The sequence below is a fragment of the Nesoenas mayeri genome (assembly GCF_963082525.1).
Source record: "Nesoenas mayeri genome assembly, chromosome: 9".
NCBI lineage: Eukaryota > Metazoa > Chordata > Aves > Columbiformes > Columbidae > Nesoenas > Nesoenas mayeri.
In genome coordinates, this window is record NC_137557.1 from 10,222,108 (window position 1) to 10,243,709 (window position 21,602).

The following is a 21,602-nucleotide window of genomic DNA, read 5'->3' on the forward strand; positions in this document are numbered from 1 at the left end:
TTAGGGCAGAAGCTTGTACTTGCTGCTGAGGTCCAGAAAGCCACTCAAGGCTACACTAGTCTTCTTGCCCTCTGAATAGAAGTAATTGCTCTTTACTGTATCTCTTCCTGTCCTTTTCTGCTGGTATGGTCACAGTGTGCCAGGTGCTTTTTGACAGAGAGGGAGACAAACTGTCCACACCAGGGAGAAAAGTATTAAAAGAAATAGTCCTTCTTACTTCATTAGATAATAATTCATATTTTGCAGAGGTAGGATGAGGAATAAAAAGGACAGGGAATCCACAGTGAAAGAGAGCTAAAATGTGACAGTTACTCCCTCACACGCCTGAAAAACCGAGCAAGGAAGCCGGTAGATGAGAGGTCTGGTAAACACAAACACCAGCCCACAAGGAAACAGAGAGGGATCACCACATCACTTCACACACACTCATGGCACCAGACACTAGCAGCTTTCAAACACTAATAACCTGAGCAGGATTTGAATTAATGACCTGCAACCCCATTACCAACCCCCCGGAACCATTTAGGCCCCTCAGGGAAATCTATGATTTAGCAATTTCAGCTCCTGAGGTGGCTCAGACAATAATGAATTTACAAAAACACAATTGCTGTGGCGATTTACCAACATGACAAAGAGTTACAGACTTGGGCACAATGACTACTATACAGGTGTTTGCTTTACATCCACTAGAACAAAAGTAAAACTTGCTAATACAGGTACCAGAGAAATGAGTAAAATGGCACCTTGCATCTTCATACCCAAATGTAAAGAATGAAAAGTTTGTTCATCCTATCACATATAAAGTAAAAAGTGCCAGTTATGACAGATGGTCACTGGCTCCTCTGTGCATTCTGCCATGGTATCCATGAGCGTTTCCCTACAAAACCCTCAACCATACAGAACTGTTAGAGGTTTTAGTCAGAGTGTCTGTTCATCAGGAATCACTGTAATTAATCTGGCTGTGGTCACAAGACTCTTCTTGTATAACTACAAAGTAATCTTTAATATATTTGGGAGTTACAAGAACACCCCTAACATACATATTGAATCTCGCAATAGTGTAGCAAAACGACAGACATTTTATTTCAGGGCAGGTTTTAAAGAATAATAGAAGTTTCAGCACTTAATATTAATCTCAACAATACATAATAATTTACAATGAGGAGTGAAAAGAAAGTGTCTCAGTCATTCACCTGTACTACCTACACTGAAACAAGGAAAACAAACGAACAAAAATACCAAACCAAAACAACAAACAAACAAAAAGCCCAACCAAACAAACTATAAAAACCCAAACCACAAACCACAGCCAACCAACTGAACACAACAGCACTTTGCAGGGGAGGGGGGCAGGGGCGAGAAGAGAATGGACTGGAAATCAACCCAAAAAATGTGTGCTGAATGCCAGGAATGTATCTAGTCACATTCAAAAATAATATAGAGTATTAACACTGGCATAATTCTGCCTTTTAGACAACTGTTTTCTGTTATCTGCAGGTGATAAGAAAGCAATGGTGCCAAAAGGTAACCAGAAAAGGAATAATAAAGAAGAGGGCAAAATTTGGCAGCAGGTAAAGAGGAAGAGTGTGAGAACAAACAGAAAAAGGAACAGAACATCACCGACATATACAAGCACTGATGTGAAAATATATACAAGCAGTGAAGAGGAGCCACGTACTAGCAAAACTGGTAAAAGATGTGAGAGATATATGAAAAGAAGAGGTTGGTTGGGCAGAGAAAGAAAGGACAAATGATCTGGCAGTAGGAAATAAAGGACAAGCCTTCTAATAACTGGACCGTTAGCTTCAAGTGCAAAACAAATCCTTCTCCCTTTTAAAAAGAAAGGGAGAGAGAAACAAATATCAAAGTTACTATTTGATATTTCATCAGAGTTTGTGACACCAATATGAAAAACACTGAACAGCTGGAAGAAAGTGCACATCACTGAAATAAAAAACTTACCAGGACTCAGGGGTTCTGATGTTATGTGGACAACCAGATGAAGTGATAATAAACAATATATTACAGTTTTGAAAGGTTTAAAATCCTCTACGTTCTGGACTAAATGACAATGACTAGGGATGGCACTGGGCATTTCCCTACAAGCACTCAGCTCAAGCAGTGCCGACCTGTACCTCTTCCACAGTGGCTTTGATTTTGGGAGGGCCTGGTGATTTTTGCTTTGTGCAAAAATCTGTACAATTCTGTTGGTCACAAAGATGGCACTGTGCTTCCAGAATGGAAAATCTGGGAGAAAAGTTGAGAGGAAACATAATGGCTCCACAATGATTTGGCAGAGCTCCAAGGCTGTCAACTTATCGGCATCACTACATTTATCCTCTAGGACTCCAGTACATTACAATCAAAGTCTTCTTGCTACCCAAAATATTCCAGCCCATCATTACACTAGATAACAAGATAACTGAAGTTTGGTCAGCCACAGATATAGAGGGAAAGGCTGGTAAGATCCAAATTTAGATCAAACTTACAGAAATGAACAATGCACACATACACTGGTTGTTTTTCAAAGGTGCAGAATTATTTCTCATTTGTGAGCCACCGCAGGCTCAACCCTTACTGATTTTACCATTCTCCAGCTTTGGAAGACCACTTAGTTAACCTCAGCATCCTGGTACACTCCCAGCCAGCAAAACACTCACCCATCAGCAGCTTTGTTATCTCCCTGAGATTAAACAGTACAACACTGCTCTGATTTTTCAGGTGATCAACCGCCACCAAGCAACTCATTGTCTCAATAATCTGGAGGTCCTTTTGTGGCTGGGCCAAAATCTTTTGTCTGGAGTACTCAATTTATTTTGGTATATTCAATCCTCCTATTTGTTTCTTCACTGCTGCTCTCATCTCATCAATAGAAACAAGACACCAGTCTGCTTGCTCCTTCCAGACAGTGGCCCCTGTGACTTTCTCATTTTCTTCAAGGAAGAAAGGAAGAGACAGAAAGAAGGTGCTTATTTCTAGAAAATGTTATACAGTGTGGTTGCTGATATCCATTACATGCTGCAAATTCTCAAGGATTTTAGTCTCAACTGTACTGTCTAATAAACAGCCAAGCATCAGCACAGTTTAGCCTTTGGGATTTGTCCTGACATAACCATCACAGAGGCCCTGAGACACAAAAATTAAGTCAGCAACATTCACAAAGGAAGCTGTTGTCAGCAGCAAGGTTTTCCAGCAGAGGGAAGCCAAAGTTTAAGCTACTCACACACAGTCCTGCAATCTACAGAACCAGACTGCTTGGTCCTGTCACCGTGTGAGACACATGACCTGTGCTGGAGTTGTAACCAATGCCCTTTGTGGGGAAGGCTTCAGAGCACATCCATCTACAACATGCAGAGCCTGCACATAAGCTTTTCTTGTACTCCAGTTTGTATCCCCTTTCCAGCAGTTGCCTCTCCTTTGGATGCATCTGGTCTAAAACCTTTAGAGGTCTTTGAGACAAGTATCCCACTAAAAGGTGTAATTTCCAGCTGGGTACTTTACATCTATATAAATAATATTAAGAGAACAAAAGATTATACAAATGCAACTTTTTGTGTCCTGTGCTCTCCTGAACACAAAGTCAAGTTCATCTGCCAAAAAAGGAAGAGAGGTCACAGTGGCCAAAACAGGAGAGAAGAAACCTACACCAGAGCAGCACAGATACAGTCACCTGGACAGACTGAATGAGATCTGAAAAATTAGAGGAACAGGATTTCATCCATCAAATTGCAGGGTAGTGGTGGGCTACCACAGCCATTGGGCCAGTCACGAGAGGGAGCGATACTCAACTCCAGGCTGTGCCCATGTTTTGTAGGCAGTCTTCCTTCCCTCCTCAGTTCCCGTATGAAGAATCAATGGCTAACTGAAGTCCTCATCAGGGAAGAAGTCTTTCTAGAAGCCATCAAAGCCCCAAAAAAAGTCATTAAAAATTAAGTCATAAAAAGGCATGTTTTCTAACCTTATGAGACAAACTAAAAAGTGCCAGTAGGGCTCTTAAGTGCACAGAAATTTGTCTCCTATTTCTGCTGAATTTCCTGGAAACCAAGCTTAGCATGTTCTGTTGGAAATAGGCAAGATCTGAGGCCATTAATTTCTCATCTGTTTGGTGGTCTTTCTAACAATACTACCTTTCTGACAAGATCATCACGCTACAGTTAATGCACGGGGAAAACAAATATACTGGAATTTTACCATAGATAATAAAACCAAGAGCACAATTTTTAACATGGATCATTTGCTCAAATATTATAACAAAACAAACAAACTGTGCATCTTCTTTCAAAAAGAGGCAGACACCTCAATAGGAGGAGGCTTAGTTAGGTTATACATGACTAACCAAAACCAACCTAATACAAAGCATACAGACATAAACATCTCCCTTCAGCCAAGGCAACAACCTGTCTGTATCCCTTCACATTCCTTCTGAATGAAAGACTGCAAAAACACAGCTTTGCTATTTTCATTTCGTAAATGACACTGCTTCATCCAAGAAAGCACACATTAGAATCATCATCCTAGAAACTATTTAGGTATCTGTCAGATGATATCGGAATAAAAAAATAAAATCTGAGACAAGACTTTTGTTCAGCTAAGCTGGGGAGTGATATGGGCTGAAAACCCATGGAAAACAATAGAAACCGAGACTCATTTAATTTTTACTGGTACTGCATAGGTTCAGCCAAGCCTTTTGCCCAGCAAATGCCTATAATGCATTTTACACAAAAAGCTTTAACAACAGATGGCAACATTTTCCACAATCTGAAATCTCTTCTCAATAAAGTCAAGAGGAAGAAGCACCGAAAAAAAAAAGCACACATTGTGATTCCAACTCCTTCTGCTACTTTCATACATAGTTTCTGTCAAGTTAACTTTTGTTCAAATGTTTTACATTTTGTTCAAACATATTGTTCTGCTGAACACAGATTTGCTGCGTTTACTTGAGGTTTGTTGGGGGGGTGGCAATCAGTTGTTTTTTAATCTGCAGCAGTATTTAATATCCCTTCCTACTCGTTAACAGAAACTTTTTATAAACCATAATGTTGAAGAAGCCTGAAAGTGGTACTAAAATCATCAACCATGTGTTCACTCAAACAGAAACCTGAAGGAAAGATCATGGTAGGTTGATTTCCCCCCCCCCCTCAAAACCTCTTAAAGTATATAATTCAATTAGCACCCCTACAGTAGAGTCTGATTTGGCAGTTTTAATCAGACTGCCACCCAGCACAGTCAGGGCTGCTGGGTGACACTTGAGATCTGAAGAGTGTGGGTAAAAATAACCTCCGTTCAACAAGACATGATGAACACCAGACAGCTGAGTCACCTTTAAAACCAATTTTAATTTTCTGTATTAGAAGGAATTATCAAAGAGGGGGTGATAAAGGATTCAAAAATCTGTCTGAAACGTATCTTCCGTTGAATATTCTGTAATGTAAACTCTGAGCTTCCTTTTGATTGCTGCCATTGACTTTAACCTCAATACACAGTGCTCGATCACCTCTGGGAAACCTCAGCTTTGCGCAGAGAGGAAACTTTTAATAAAAATTCAGCTCGATTTAAAAAGTGGAATTTCTAAGCACCTGTTTCTTACAAAGCATCGACCATTGCTATTTATTAAGGCTTGCAGTATTACCAGCAAAGATAAAAATTAGTTAGTTAGGCCACAAATCTGTCACCGAACACATGCAATCTGTGGAGCTTGTGGACGTTTTGCAGGACAGCTGTAACACCATAAAAAGTTTACTGTACATCAAACATTCATTTAACAGCAAGCTAAGCAAGCTGGGGGGGAAATACTACAAGTTTGTTGAAGTCCAATGATGTAACTGAAACCCTGGGAGAGAAAGTGTTTCAGGAGGACTTTCACATTGATGTTCAGGCTGAGGCTTTACTTCAGAAGCTCTCTTAAGATTTTTTTAAAAGGAGACGAGAGCCAAGACAGTAGGAAAACAAAAAGATTGGCATGTGCTGGCCAAAACACACAGACGGGAAGGCCACCTACTGCCTCTTTCTACTACCTCGGTGTGAAAGCAAAAACAAGGGCTCCCGGGGAGAGCAGCCAGACCTCGGGCAGCCAAGCCCATTTCCCAGCAGGCAGGAAAGTTTCCCAAAACGCGCAAAATCCCCGTGTCTAAGCAACCACTTCAGCCCGCCTTAAGGAGAAAAATAAATAAACAAAGGAACGAACGGACACCGCTACTGTGTGCGAGCCGGCAGCGATCCCGGCCGCGCCGTGAGGGGACGCGGGGCAGGACGCCCGGGCAGGGCAGGGACACCCGGGCAGGGCGGGACCCCACCCCGCAGCGACCCCCACGCGTGGCGGGGGAGGCCCCGCGGGCCGGGCAGGACGGGAGGGGGGAGCTGGCTGCGGAGGAAGACACGGCAGGTGGAGGCGGGCGGGCGGGCAAAGGGAGGGGTGGGGGAGATACTGAAGCCTGAGGAGGGTAGCGGCCCGGGGAGGGGGCGAGGGGCTGCCCTCGGAGGCAGGGATGCAGCGGGGAAGGGGCCGCAGGAGGAGCGGGATTGCCGCAGGGCGCCCGCGGCGGGGAGGGGGAGCGGAGGCAGCCGGGGGCGGCTTCGCTGCACTCACAGGCGAGTCGTAGGAGAAAGCACACTCCGTCTTGTAGACCCGGTCCCCTGACTTGGGCACCCGGATCGTGGGCATGTAGGGGACGAGCAGCTCGCCCAGGTCCCCGGCGGCCATCTGCGCATCGCCGCCGCTGAAGAGCGCGGCCCGCTGCATGCTCCCTCCCTCCGGCCGGCCGACGGCGGTCGGGCAGTGCGAGGGCAATGGAGGCGGAGGGCAGCCAGGCCCGGGGCAGGGCGCGGCGGCGGCGGCGGGAGCCGGGCCCGGGGGAGGGGAGGGGGAGGGAAGATGCTATTTTTAATCCAATGGCAGCAGGAGCAGCACCAGCTGCGGCGGCGGCGGCACTCGGGGGTCCCGGCGAGGGCGGGAAGGAGGGGCCGGGAGGTGCCTGCGGGGGGGGCCTGAGGTGATTCCCGCCCCGCTCAGGCACCGCCGGTGTCGCGTGGCCGCTCCGCTTCCCCACAGCGGCCCCGCGGGCAAACCCGGGTTGCGTGTCTCAAGGGATAGCACCTTTAGCTTAAAATGACCTTTTTTTTCCCGGCGTCTGCTGTGTTTCTCTTTGCTTTTCACTTCGGCAGAATCACAGAATGGTTGGGGTTGGAGGGGAACTCTGGAGATCATCCAGTCCAACCCACCTGCTAAAGCAGGTTCACCAGAGCAGGTCGCACAGGAATGTGTCCAGGCGGGTCTGGAATGTCTCCAGAGAAGGAGACTCTACAGCTGCTCTGGGCAGCCTGTTCCAGTGCCCTCAGATAAGTTTCTCCTCATGTTTAGATGGAAACTCCTGTGCTTCCATCTGTGCCTGTTGCCCCTCATCCTGTGGTTGGGCACCACTGAATGAGTCTGGTCCATCCTCTTGACACCCACCCTTGAGATATTTACAAACATCGATGAGATCCCCTCTCAGCCTTCTCTAGGCTGAACAGACCCAGCTCTTTCAGTCTCCCCTCACAAGAAAGATGCTCCAGACCTCAAATACTGTTAGGGGAAGGAGGAATAGAGTGAAATAACTTAGTAAGAAAAAAAGCACTAAACCAATACATTATCCAGGCAATATGTAATTATTGCATATACCGGACAGCACCAGCATTAAAGAAATTACTAATGCATTAAAAATGAAGCCATATAATGTAGATGAACATCCTTCCACTCATAGTCCACACTGGATCCACTGATCACTTCCAAGCAGGTGATGTGACCTTTGCTAGAACCACCTCTTACCTCAAAAATTAAGTTTCAAAACATGGTTCTAGTAAAATCTCAACAACAGAATTGACAATAAGTTTCCATCCAGCTATGAAGAAACAGACCAGTGCAATCTGCTCTCAGAAATTTTTCTAGCAAAAAAATCAAATATTGGGAACAATATGAAATATTGAGGGCAGAAGCTGATGTCAGTGGAATGGCCTTAGACTTACTCAAAACCAGACATTATGTCGAAGACTTATGAGCATCTTTGGATGCTAGATAAAAACCAGAAATTAATACAGGGTCACTAGACAGATTTATTTTGCCTGAGGACTTTGTGCTTTTTTTTTAATGGCTTCTTTTATGATTAACTCAGCATTTATAGACAATGAGAGCCATAATAAGACATACAGGTCATCTAACCTGAGAGATTGACTCCAACAAAAAGGAGAAGTCAAAGCACGGATACAAAATCAATCAGTCTTTCTAATGTTTGGCAGTGCTAGGAAATGGCAAATGCGTTCTTTGCTTTAAATAGTCTGTCCAATGTTGCTTAATGCAAACAAAGAAATGTATGTGTTTTGACAGTTTGAAACCACAAGATCATCAGGGGTTACTAAAGGACTTGTACTTACTGCCTTAAAAAAGTGGGAATTTTGAATAGGGTTGCAAACTGCAAGGGGCAGTTTCCATCACTCTCTCGAGGGATTTGAAACCAAAGAAGTACCACGGCTGGTAGAACCAGAGGAATCACATCCCTCTAGTGGCAAAATCCTGCCAGATGGAGAGAGTACCCTCTGTATTCCCTACGTGGTTGTCAAGAGTGGTGTAGAAAAATAGCTGCATGGTTCTCGAAATGTATGGCAGATGTGTGCGAGGATGTCCTCAGGTGCAACTTGTCTTATTCACCTTATGTCTTAATTTGTTCTTGGTTAATAATGGTTGCATGGCACATTTCCACTTGAGGTTTTACACTCGCTTCATTTGATTTTTTTAATTCCAATTCACTGTGTAAAACAAGCTGAGTTATCCTAAATGTTACCAGAAATGTTACCCTTTTTGACTCCAAAATCATTTACCTGGCCTCTCCACACTAAATGCATTGGGAGAATAAAGTTCCAGGTTTTCATCTTGAGATTTTGACGTCAAGAGTTCCCTTTGTATGTACTAAAAGTTGTGTAATCACCCAGCAGAAGATGGGATGTGTTCACCTAGCAGCAGTAAGATGACCCATAAAACCCATTAACTAATGTCAACCTAAACCATTCTTTCTGGCTTGATTGAGCAAAACTCTCATAACAACCTCCCATAGCACTTTTTTCCCTTGTTCATCTTAATAAGCCTGTTACAGTAAGAAGAAAATTCCCTAAAGTATCAATAATTTGAATATATTGCTAAAAATATCAGATATATGGCAGTTACTAGGAAAATACTCAGTTTAATATTTGTCCAGCTAGATTCTTCTTTCTCATGAGCAGCTTCACATGACAGAGCAGAGTTTTTAGCATAGAAACAGTGGGGGTATTTTCAATTATGTCAAAGACATAGGCTTACAAGCCCCCCAAAATCACTAAAACTTGAATTCATATGCACCACACACTTTTAAATGTTTAAGAATCTTTCCTTTGCTTTCTACTCCTACACCTGACAATATATATAGCCATAGGTTTAGAGAAGCACTGCTGTCTTAGTTCTGCCTTTTGAAAACACAGGAGATATCTGAGGTAATAAGACCAAAGCCTTGTTAAAATTTATGTTAAAGACTATCCTCCCCACAGCTACTTGGCATGCAATTGTCCACATCACTAGGTACATATTTAAAACATGAAAGTTATGTGACAATGGCAGGTACCCCTCATGAAGCATTTTCTGAAATATTAACATATTACTGAGCACTGACTGTGTTTTCATCAATGGAGATCCTTTCTTCCACAAGTGGAACATGTGGCTGTGTTTTACATCTGTCACCATAAAATTAGGAAGCATATATAATAGCAAAAGTACCTGTTATGCTTTTAAATCTCATTTAAAAACAAACCATAAAAATAACCAAAACAACCGACCATATAACCAGAGCAATCTAAGAAGATGTTTGGGAGAGACCACTTTTTGGATGATCTACACAGAGAAGTGTCCATTTCTGAAAGATGCACAGAAGTCAGTCATCTTTGGTTGGGGTTTTTTTGGGGAGGTGGTTTGGTTGGTTTGTTTGTTTTATAGAGTCTCCTTAAGAAGGCTTTTATGGACACAGAGTGTGTAGGAGGTGAGACTGCAGAAAATAAGAGAGTAAACAAGTATAAATTACACATACACAAGAGGAAAATACTTTAAAACTAGTGACAAAAAATTTAAGAAGCAGCAGTATTGCAGACACTATGACAGATGAAGGGTATTAACAGATATCTAGAGAGAAACTTTTGAGATAATGCAGAGAATATGATGGCAGATGTTGAACAATATGCAAGATGAGTTTGACTATAAGTAATGAGAAAGCATTTGTCTAAGTGGTGGATATAATTCTAATATTCCAAAGATTTGAAGGCATTTTTCTTACTTAAGTAATTTTCCACCATTATCTGACACAAAGCATTGTGAAAAAAACAAGCTTTACAGTTCTTTATACCTTTCATTTAAAACTTTAAATACTAGAAATCATATGATGAAGACTAACATTACCTACTTGTTTCATATATATTAGGTCACAAAGCCCATTCTTGCACTGATGTTCTGAAGAAAAGGAGTAATTGTTGGCCACTGACATAAGGCATTTTCTCTGATTAAAAACTTTTAATAGCTAAATGAGCTTAACTGCCACAGTTTCTTTCAAATTGTCAGAATCAACACATTGTTTACTTTTATTAATTTCCATCGGTAAACAGCAGGATGTATATTACATAGCTCAGTCACAATTTATCAGTATGCATTTAAGACCATGCGTACTGTCTTAAAATTGTTCAATTATCGGGTGTGGATTTCATAGAATTGTCAACAAGATTTTTATCAGGTGTTTCATAATGATACCAAGGTCCATCTCCCCTGTGTCTCATCAGTCTGCGTGCCTCCAACTCCATCATCCTAAAAAGAAAAGAGCAACAGACGCACTCAACATGAAGGTTTTTCGGTTTTGATCATGCATATATCAATGTTTAATATCAGGGTGTTACTGACAACAGCAATGAGTTTAGCATCTATGGTTTATAGATCTACAGTTTATAAACACTACTGAAACATAAACAGTACCAAAATATGAAGGATTCAACTAAACATGAGTTATTATATCCTTCTATTTAATTTTTTTTCAGCAAGTCATCTTACACAAAGAGTAATAAAACTACTTGCAGGAGTTCTGACAGCTTCAATACAGCTTTCGACTAAAATATATAGTAGCAAGAAAATCAGAAGTAAATGCAACAGCAGAAAGAGCTATGCTGTCTTGGTTCCAATAGCAACAGTTCATACAACTCTTCAACTACCAGAGTTTACTCTAAGTATAGAATAAACTCAGTGCAACAATGTCGTTGCTGCCCACAAAATTTTCAACAGCAACAAGAAACACGACTAATCCTGTAAACTGTTGTTTACTTAATTAAGTATTAACAGAGGCCAAAAGAGCTGTCCATTTCCTGACTTGGGAAGACAAAGCTATACCTTTATAAATGTGAACTGCTTTGGAAAGAGACTGTTGTTTTACAGGACAGCCCTTGGATCGTTCCATTTCTGGTAACCCTGATGCCGAGAAGGCAGGGACTACAGACAGTCGCTTCCACTTTGGCACCAGCCAGTGCAGCAAGCACTCAGGGTCAGGTGAATAAGCACGTTATGTCAGGATCCAATGCAGTATGTTAAGCAAAGTAAAATAAGTTAGCTACAACATGTATCAGTATTTTTAAACGCTTCAACTATGTAACATACCTCATTTCAGTTTTCCTAGCTTCAATATCAAGCAAAGCCAGCTCTTTCTCATAGTCCTTTTCAGGGGGGTCAAGGAGGTAACGAGCGATCCAGCGACTAATAGGGTGCTTGAAAATATAAAAGCAGAGGTTATTAATGCAAGTTCCAAGTAGAAATGTCATCATAACTAAGTCATATTGCATATCTCCAGTCCTGAAAACATGTCATCAACACTATGGGTGCTGCCATTCAAACCGTAATAGTAAAGTCAAAACCATGCTGAACTATTTGTACTACCAGAACCGTGAAAAGCTGTATTTCTTTTGTCATCTTTAATGCCAAGATAACCCCCAGATGGCTATTCTATACCAAATTAAAAGTTAATGGAAGACATGATTTATTTTCTGCCTGTTGAAGTAAAGTTCCTTAAACTGCCACTCTAATCACAGAAACGGACTCAAAATCTTTCACTGTAATCAGTAACATTTTAAAGTTTTGCTTCCACTTAGAGGTCATTTCACTAGGAAGAAAAGTCTAAATGAGTTGAAACAGTCATAATAGTATTGCCGAATTCAATCGCTTCCTATCAGAAACAAAAAAGTGCTTGCAGCAAGCAGCCAGGGACTAATTTTAAGAAAATACAATGAAATGAAAACAGTATAACCTTGAGTTTCTGAATATAAAAATCTTCAATTCTAGATATAAAAGCATGTGTGATGTTGGCCTTAGAAACAACGCTAGCAAACAATACAAAAGAAAGTAATGTCACTTTAAACTCCAATATCTTAAGCTGTTGTAGTTCCAGAACTAGAAACAAAGGCAAAATCTGCATGCTAAGAATAAAGAGAAGAGAAGGCTGTTCTTATTATTTTGGAATATTATAAAAGAATTCTTGTCATATAGGTTCAGCAGCTTACTTGCAAATGACCTGTAACTTTACGCATCTACTTGTGTCAATGAACAGATTTCCTACAGCCACACACGTTTCGTAAAGCTGAAAAAAAGGCAAGTTTACCAAAATAATAATTGCACAATTTGAGTTCTACTACACTGACATGCGATGGCAGGGATATGCCCATCCTCACTACCATACTCCAAATATTTTACTCCCAAAAGTATCATCAAGAGGAAGGCTGTCCATAATGTGCCACCCTTTTATATGCTATACTCACTTTGTAGTATTCCCAGTACTCTGGAACATAACCTTCGGGAATCTCTGCAAGTTCAGCTTCACCTGACAAGGAAAAGCGGGGGGAAACATTTAAATCAAGTATTCTTTTTTAAGTATGTTACATTCTGCCTTTCGCACTAAGAAAAAAAAAAAAATCATTATTTCACATGGAGAGCAATTAATCCCTCAATCTGAGCTCTGTTCAGAAAAATGTGACTTGTCATTTTCCCAGAGACTTCTCACTGCATGTATCTAATTCCTCACTTGAATATAGAGCTGTTCACTAAACCTCGCTGGTGTTTGACAGATTGTCAAAATAAGGAATTGTTTAGTTTTTAAAAATGTTTAGCTTTTAAAAGAAATCAACAACTACAGAAAAAGAAAAACACTGGCAACATCTTCTGTGTACTTATACAATACTACTATAACTGCTAGGCCTATTTCATGGTCTTCCAAAGAGCAAGCTAAAAAAGATCGCTTTTTTTCTACCCAGCATGTTTAGTGGCTTAAGAATTTTGACTATGTACTTAGCTTTGTCACGACAGAGCACTCACCAATGAAGATATTGACATACATTACGAATAGTGCCGCTGGTATTCCCGTCAGAAATATATAGAATCTCTGTAGAGGGGATAAAAAGAAAAAGAAACAGTACAGGAAACTCAGAAGCCTGACAAAATTTATATGAAGTTCATCTGAAAGTGATGTCTTAGATTTGCATTCATAAGTTAGATAAGGGTGTTGTATGTAAAGACAGATTGTTGCTTAAAATGAGTTAAATAACAAACTAGAATACAGAAACAGCGATGTTGCGTGTGTCAGGGGCCTATTTAGTTCAACTTTAAGCCTCCCGAAGAGGTGAGTCCCTGCAGCAGCAGACAGTGACGCTGTCCCCAAATGCTGTCTCAGCGTCTTGTGACAACTGGCTTCAGCACTGAACTGTATGGAGGCACGAACACCAATGCAATATAATCCACAAACACCGCCACGGCGGGCTTTGGTGACCGGACAAGACAGACAATGGGGTCCCGATCACATGAAGGGCATTGTATCAGGTTGGCTGTTACCCGTCCTAATAGGCTTTACCTGAAGCCTAGCTTTTTAAGGGTCACACATGAACACAGATGCATAATCTAAGAACGCTACTACAGCGTTAATTTAAGTACACATCACAATCTTTGCCATTTCGCCAATATTTTTACTTCATCTGGTGTTGATTTGACAACATATATAAAAAAATCCCTCAGGAGGAGGACTGGAAGTCCTTGTTTATGTAAATAGTGCCAATCACATTTTAGAATCTATCACGTCAACACTAGAGAAAGTTGTATTTTAGACACTGTTACACCATTTACACTGGATGTGTTATAGTGAATGTAATAAATTTGCTTTAAACTCACCAACAAGTTCAGAAATCGAGTATCATAGAAACTCGTTGCCTTGATAATAAACATTCTCTTGCCATGGTCGCTGCTGTGTCGCACAGGAGCTGAAAATCGAACCAAAGTATTATGTGCTTTTCTCCATTTGGTGATTGTTCCAGTCAACAACTCATGTGGGGAAAAACAAACAAACCAACCAACCAACAAAGCAGCATACAGCTGTGGATGGGAAGTTACAAGCTGGTTTTCTGGAGGACATCAATGTTTCTAAAAGTTTGCCTGAACCAATTTCCTATTTTGCTAGAACGGACTCACTTTTCTTCTAATTTTAGACCTCAATCTATTTCTACCTCCAAGTCCCAACAAACGAATAACTGAATGTCCTTTTATAGGACCAAGTAAATTGACAGATGAATATATTAAGTTTGGCCTGCTGCCAATTTTGATCCATGTTTTGCCCAAGAAACACAATTTCTCCAAAGGACGGAGACACACGTTGCAGCCTCTCGAGGGGTTTCCCTGCACATTGAAGCGTTTCCCACCCCAGCGGAGCCCAGGAACAGCCGCAGCAGCCGGTACCGTTCCCGCCGCCCGGCTCCGCTCCTGCCCAGCCCCGAGCCCACACCGGAGGTCCCCGCTGTGCCGCCGAGACGCGGCCCCGGCGGGCGAACCTCCCTGAGGCGGCGGGGGAACCTCTCTGAGGCGGCGGGGGAACCTCCCTGAGGCGTCCTCCCGCGTTCCTCTCCTCAGGGGACCCCGCTCCTCAGGGGACGCCGTTTCTCCGCTCCCCAAGGTCACTCCGCCCCTGGCACACCCGCCCCGGTCCTTCCCGCCGCCGAGGCCATACCGACGGTGCCGGGCAGGCGGGCGGTCCCGGCGAGCCAAGGGAGGCGAGCAGCACCCGCCGCGCCGCTCGCGGCCCGCCGAGCTCCCCAGGCAGCCGCTGCCCGGAGCAGCAGGCTCATGGCCGCCATAGCTGGAACTGGCACGGGGGCGGGGCCAGCAACGCCCCTTGTCCGCGGCTAGGTGAAGCTAGGAGGCCACCATGTTGGAAAAGGGCAGATCCTTCACTCTCCTTCCGGCGCCCGGCATTGTGGGAACGGCGGCGCGTCATGGCGGCCGCCATGGGGATGTCCGCGCTGTGCCGGCGCCTCACGGCCGCGCTGCGGCTGTCGGGAGCGCGGCCGGGCCCGGCGGCTGCCGGACTCCCCGGGTAGGCACCGGGCGGGGAGGCTGAGGCTGAGCCTGAGGCTGGGCGCACTGCGGGCCGTAGCGCCGTTCGCGGAGGGAGTTGGGCGCCGGGCTGTCCGCTGTCCTGGTGTCTGACGCCGCGACCGGGGTTTGCGGGGTGACTTGTGTTCAAAGGCACCGCACGAACGCAGGATGAAGGATCCCCCTGCACGCCTTGCGGTTTTGCAGTCGTTATGCTTCCAGCACGGGCTTTTTGTGCTTGTACCGCTTTTACCATTTAAATCCAATGTAGGAGGTTGTGTTCTTGTACAGTGTAGCTCAGACTTGTTCCTTCTTTTAATTTTCAAATTGTTTATCCTTGAGTACAGATAAATGATAATGAGATGAGGCAGAGGGGAAAACAGTGAGGTGACATTTTGATGAAGAGTTGGACTCACATTGTTGCCACTGGGCCGCAGTGTCTGTCTTTGGGACCTTTGCTGCCATGAATGAAACACCCTCGTTTAGCTGAATATTATTTTTCTTCTCATATCTAGTTTTCCTGCCAATTTTTATGCAGATTGATGCTGAATCCATTCCACAAGAACCTGGCAAAAGTTGAGCCCGTCCATCAGCTGAAGTTTCTGCACACTTCTCTGTCTCGGAGAGGTCTGGAGGAGTTTTTTGATGATCCAAAAAACTGGGGAGAAAAAGCTGTAAAGTCTGGTGAGTTGTATTTAGCATTTCTCATAGTTATTTTTGAGTCGCTTGTCCTCTGCTGAAATCTGACCGTTTTGTGTTATAGGAAATATTCATAGCTACATAAAACTTAATTTTATATGTACATACATATACTTGTGCATCTTTATGCTTGTTAATTTTTTTCTGTGCTTATGAAAGCGAATAGCTATTATGCAGCAAAATATTTTGCTGTAAATCCTCTGCCTTGCTCTTGAGAGTATCATAGAAAAGACATTCTTTGATGAAATATATGGTGCTATGGAAGAAAACTATTTCAATGTAAAGATTAATTTTATGTAATAGTTTTCCTTGTTCCCAGCCTTTTACAAACACAAATAAGTAGTACATGTTATTGCGTTTGTATGTTCAAAGCAAAGCTGAATATCCACAAAGACAGCTTTCCAAGAGGTAGTATATTTTTAAAAAAGTCATCCCAGTTCTGTTGAGTCAGCTGAGCCTGCAAATAGAAGCACTTTTATTTTTTTAGGATAACTTTGTTCTATTAAATTAATTTTTTAAAGGTTGTAATTTTTGTTTTTTCAGGGGATGCGTGGAATATAAAGCAGCTAAGGGCCAAGAGTAGTGAAGACCTGCACAAACTTTGGTAAGTACGTTTTGGTCTAGTAGCATCTTTTCTTTCAAAGCAGGTCTGCATGTTTTCTTAAAATGTGGCTAGTGAACTGATTAGCCACTAGCTTAGTCTTCCACACAGCTCTGCATGCTGAAGCTGTTTTGGGCTTGGAGCAGCCCAAGTTCCTGTAGTGCTCAGAACAGGAAAGCTGTGTGATGGTTGTGTCCAGTGCAGAGGGTTCAGGTTTGGTACAGAGATGCTGAGTTTGAGCCCTCTGGGGGTCAGTGAACTACAGGACAGAGTTGGTTGTGAGCAGCCTCAGGTGGAACAAACCGCTAAATGAGATCAGTTTGCTCAGGTCTGCGTCCATTCTGATTCTGAGAGTCTGTGAGGCTGGAGATGGCATCGCCACTCTAGGCAACCTGTGCCAGGGCTAAAGTAGCACTTCACTGTTACTACGAGTAGTTCTTTCCTTCTTGTGTTGTCTTTCTGCTGTGCACCTGTAAGAAGAGTCTGGCTCTTTGTCAGGTATTGGAAGACTACTTAGTGGAAACCTCATCCCTTCTTAGCTCCCTTTATCCTAGGTCAAGTAAATCTGTCTCCCTCAGTCTCCCCTTGTATGTCCTGCACATAGCCCAGCAGAGGTGGGCCGGGGAGGGCTGTTCTCAGGATCTTTTTTCTTTATGTGAACTTAGGAGGTATAGGATATGCGATTATAAGTTGGAGAACTGTGCTTTATCCAGCAGGGCAGTAAGTGAATAATTGCCAAAGCATCTAGAACTTATTTTTGAAGTACTATGCTTTCTGCTCTAGGTATGTCCTCCTGAAGGAAAAAAACATGCTTTTGACTTTAGAGCAAGAATCAAAACGACAGCTCAAGCCTATGCCAAGTCCAGAGAGATTAGAAAAGGTAACTTTTTCATGCTAGCTAAAAATATAATTCCAAGTAAAATTGCTGAGTGAAAGCTGAAGTGTTTGTAAGCTTGTTAAAACTATTTAAAACTACTTCCTTGATCTTCATATAAGCACAAACACTGTTCTCAAGCAATGTAGTGGGGAAGGCCTCTCTACTTTTTATAAAATGTTAAGGAATATTTTGCCATCTTCATGCTCAGAAACTTGCTGGCAAAACTTCAACATTATCTATATTCTTACCCTTCATAAACCTTTTTTAGCTACTTAACTGTTGCCAGCTTCTTGTCTCTGACATTGTCTTCTCCAAACTTGTGACCTTTGTTTCTTTGCTGTCCTTGCTTTTGTCATCCCCTCCTTTTGCATTTTTGTGATTCTGCAATTAATTTATTAAATTCTTTCCTCAGCATCTTTACCATTGAAAATTTCATTTGCTTATAATTCAATTGCCATCTCTACACTTCTGTCTCAGAGATGGAAATCTGCACCTTCACTGGCCAGTTAAATAATCCAGCTGTTTGACACATGATTCTCAGATATCCGCCTCTTTATCCAAATAAATCTGGGAAAAGTCTGACCTTTATGTTGTTCATCTGAATTTCATTGCTTGGTTAATCATATAGCTCTTCTTTGCCATCACACGTAACTGCATTATGATCTCTTTTTGTGTCAGACATGGATTTATTTGGTCTGCTCTTGTAATTTCATCACTGTACTTATCAGTTAGGGAAGATCCAATATAAAATTATCCTCTGGATTTCCTAGTGTATCTTGTTCTAATTTACTGTAATACAGTTTCTCAACTGTGTTTTGTGACTCCCATTCTGAACAGTATTATCTGCTTAGTCTCACCTACACATCCATATTCAGCAACTACAAATCACAGCAGAACTTCTGTTGGGAGGGGACTTGTTAAGTAAGTGGCCCCAACACTTCAAAAGTCAAATTTTAGTAATTGCCTGTTTGTTTTTGGCTGAAGCCAAATAAAAGTAGAAGTCAAGCACCAGTTAAATACTGTGATTGCACCAAGGCAGAATACAGCAATCTGCTTATTAATATCAGCTGTTTCCCAGAGCATTTATCGTGCTGTCATGTATAATGTGTGTTATGGTAATATTATGAGACAGACCTGACTAAATACCTTCATCTGGCTTTATGTATTAGTCAGATAGTTCTTAACGAATATTCACTGTCAGATATTTAATCTCTCTTGTAACTCGGGTTTTTTTAGGCACCTGTTCTTTACTCTTCTGGTACACAGGGCCACTTCACTCAGTCTGCAACTGTGAGATTACTCATGATGGAACTCCTAGTGTGTTTTACCTTTGTTTTTCCTTTAAATTTTGTCAGACATGCATTTGAGATTTAAGTTGTCAGCATTGGGGATTTTTGGCCCATTCTGAAACTATTTCCTGTTTCCAGGTAGAAAAATCTATGAAAAATATAGACTTGGTTGTCAAAGAAAGAGAAACTGCTTTGAGGCTTTTACAAACAGGCCATGAAAAACCAGTACCTGGCGAGTGGAGATATGACTTCTTAGGACGCACCTACTGGTATGGAAAAGGAAATTTTTGTTTCATATGCATGAATTCTTCTCGTGCTATCTCTTTACCAGAAAATCCTTATCTAATCAAGAAAGGATGCATACAGTGTATAGAAAGAAACAGGTTTTCTGGTCCGCATTCAGGTGCTTCTTGAGTCTTGGGTTTTTTTATGTGGTTATAATTGTTCCTAAATTATGTAGTGGCAAGGTCAACCAGTAATTATAACAAAATTAGTCCCATGTGACTATTATGATTTCTGTACTAGGAGGATGTCTGTTACTACAGCTATTCTGTAACACATGAACAAACTAGGGAGTACTGTTCAAGTTGAGACATCTGGACTTCCCTAGATACAACACAAAATCCTCATATTCGTGGACAACCACCCAAAATATTGCAAGAGCCCACATAAAGTTGGAGTAACTTTAATTTGTAGATGCAAAGAATCTCTATACTGGGCCCTCTCTTCAAACATATGCAGGTTTTATAACAAGACCACTTCCTACACAAAGGTGCTGAGCTACATACAAGATGGAGTTACAAACCAAGCCAGTAGTACAGCTGAAAGTAAATACCCACATCCAAATTCTGTTGGTCAGAGCATGTGATCACTGTACTGTAACCAAGTGTAACTGGTAGAATCTAAAAATGCAGACAAAAAGTATACATTCTGCAGTCACATTTCTCTATCTTTAACAGGTACACTTACAAGGAATGGCCAATACCATGGTACTTGAACAAAAAATACAAAAAGAGGAGATTCTATTACTTACGTCATGTGGATCACTTCATCAGGTAAAAATATGTTTTGACATTGAAAATTATTTTCTGATCTGTTCCTCAGTCCTCCTTATTCCACTTTGCAAGGAAAAATAGTACTAATCTTGTTTTGTGGTTGTGGTGGGTTTTGTTTGTTTTTAAAGCTGGTAGACTGAAAATAAGGCTTTTTACAATTACTCCTTGTTCTGATTTCTTTTTGCTCTTCCCATCTCAGTTAAAGGACTTAGTTGCCTTGTAAAAGTCATTTTACATGTAGAGTACTAAGATCCTCCCAGAGGCTGGGATTCTGTGGAATTCAAAAGCAGAAGGAAAAAAAAACATAGTTTGCTTTGAAGGCATTTTTGCTATTGAAAGCAAATTAATACTTAAGTTGTTCATCATTGGGAGCCCCTATTTGATTAAGGGACCTATTAAGGATGTTACAAGCTATCTAGAAATTAACCACACTTACTTATTTATTTCAGACTCAGACGTGAAAAATTTTTACGTAGAAGAGCAAGAAAGCAAAACCTAGAGAAGACGAGGCAGAAGGTCTTGGAAAGCAAGTTCCCTCACCTTGCTGCAAAATCCCAGAGGCAGCAGTAACATGCTGGAAGAGAACTGCAAGCAATTGGTCGAATATCTTTGTGACTGAAACATGAAACGAGTTCTGAAAGCACCAAACAACTTAACTGAGCATTCCTGAGGCTCCATTTTTTTAAATCCCATCTTTGACCTAAATTAAACTTCTAATCTGGAATTGAAAAGCAGCATTAGTGCATAACTCAAGTTAACCTTAACAGTTGTTTCTAGAAACATTTGAAAAATGACTTGTTACCCAGCTACGATAAAAGTGAGACATACAGCAGTGAAAAGTAGCAACTGACTGCCACACGAATGTATAAAGTGTAAGGATAAGTTACCTGGTCTAGTTTAACCAATATGTATTAAAACCAGACAAACACGAGAGCCTCTGAAGCTCACATAGTGGCCTTTATTCCCTGATCACGTGAACTACGGATATGTCACTCAAGTTATGTGTGCTTTCTACATAAAAGCATGAGAAAATAGGCTCTTCCATCTGCTGTGGGGAACTTTTTCCCTGTTTTAACTCAGCTTATTAGAAATACGAAATTCTCAGCAGATGAACTTTTAACAATACAGTCTTTATACCTAGATTTCCAGATATCCATGACAAATTCAAACATTTGTGGAATGCTGTTTTGCAGCATGCACTGGTAATAGTCTGTGAAACTGAAGTAGAAGGGTACTGCTCCAGCTCTCAGTTGATGGTAAACACCTACGTCATGAAAGCTTTTAACCTTCTGATGAGATTGTGTAGAAATTTAGAATAAACTCACAAATACTACCTTTTTAGGAAGCAAATGCGCTATGCAATGTAATGTGATAAACAGGGGAAACTCCAAAGGAACCCAAACTGTAGGAGATAAACACACCGACCTCCATCATCTTGACCTTCACTTACTCCTCTGTATCACACAAAATACCCGCTTCTCAAACAGAAACTCTCAACAGTGGTGAGGAAACCCCAGAAAGTGTTTTGCTCTCCATATGGTGCTGAAACATTCACAGATATTACCACTGTACCATAATTCTTTTAAGATAAACAGAAGATAACTTTGATTACACTTATGAAACGCTGTAGCTGACTTAAGTTGGCCTCATTTTG

General features: G+C 41.8%; 3 protein-coding genes across 4 annotated transcripts in view; 1 reads left to right on the forward strand and 2 right to left on the reverse strand.

The window, feature by feature from the left end:
• Nucleotides 1-6,739, reverse strand: part of USP13 (ubiquitin specific peptidase 13) — a gene marked incomplete at both ends in the record, with an annotated part of 50,508 nt that extends 43,769 nt beyond the window's left edge. For both annotated transcript variants that reach the window (XM_080350094.1, XM_080350095.1), the window contains one exon: nt 6,587-6,739. In XM_080350094.1, coding sequence (XP_080206220.1) covers nt 6,587-6,739 — 153 coding nt within the window. The remainder of the gene's footprint in view (nt 1-6,586) is intronic.
• A 3,860-nt stretch (nt 6,740-10,599) lies between these two features.
• NDUFB5 (NADH:ubiquinone oxidoreductase subunit B5) lies at nt 10,600-15,196 on the reverse strand. Its single transcript, XM_080349336.1, has 6 exons — nt 15,063-15,196; nt 14,234-14,322; nt 13,388-13,454; nt 12,835-12,896; nt 11,684-11,790; nt 10,600-10,846 (listed from the first exon to the last, which is right to left on the reverse strand). The coding sequence occupies exons 1-6, from the start codon at nt 15,187-15,189 to the stop codon at nt 10,726-10,728; spliced, it is 573 nt and encodes a 190-aa protein (XP_080205462.1). The 5' UTR covers nt 15,190-15,196; the 3' UTR covers nt 10,600-10,725.
• Nucleotides 15,197-15,307: 111 nt separating this feature from the next.
• On the forward strand, nt 15,308-21,101 carry MRPL47 (mitochondrial ribosomal protein L47). Its single transcript, XM_080349434.1, has 7 exons — nt 15,308-15,428; nt 15,966-16,111; nt 16,670-16,730; nt 17,511-17,607; nt 19,032-19,162; nt 19,853-19,948; nt 20,398-21,101. The coding sequence occupies exons 1-7, from the start codon at nt 15,328-15,330 to the stop codon at nt 20,516-20,518; spliced, it is 753 nt and encodes a 250-aa protein (XP_080205560.1). The 5' UTR covers nt 15,308-15,327; the 3' UTR covers nt 20,519-21,101.
• Nucleotides 21,102-21,602: the final 501 nt, after the last annotated feature.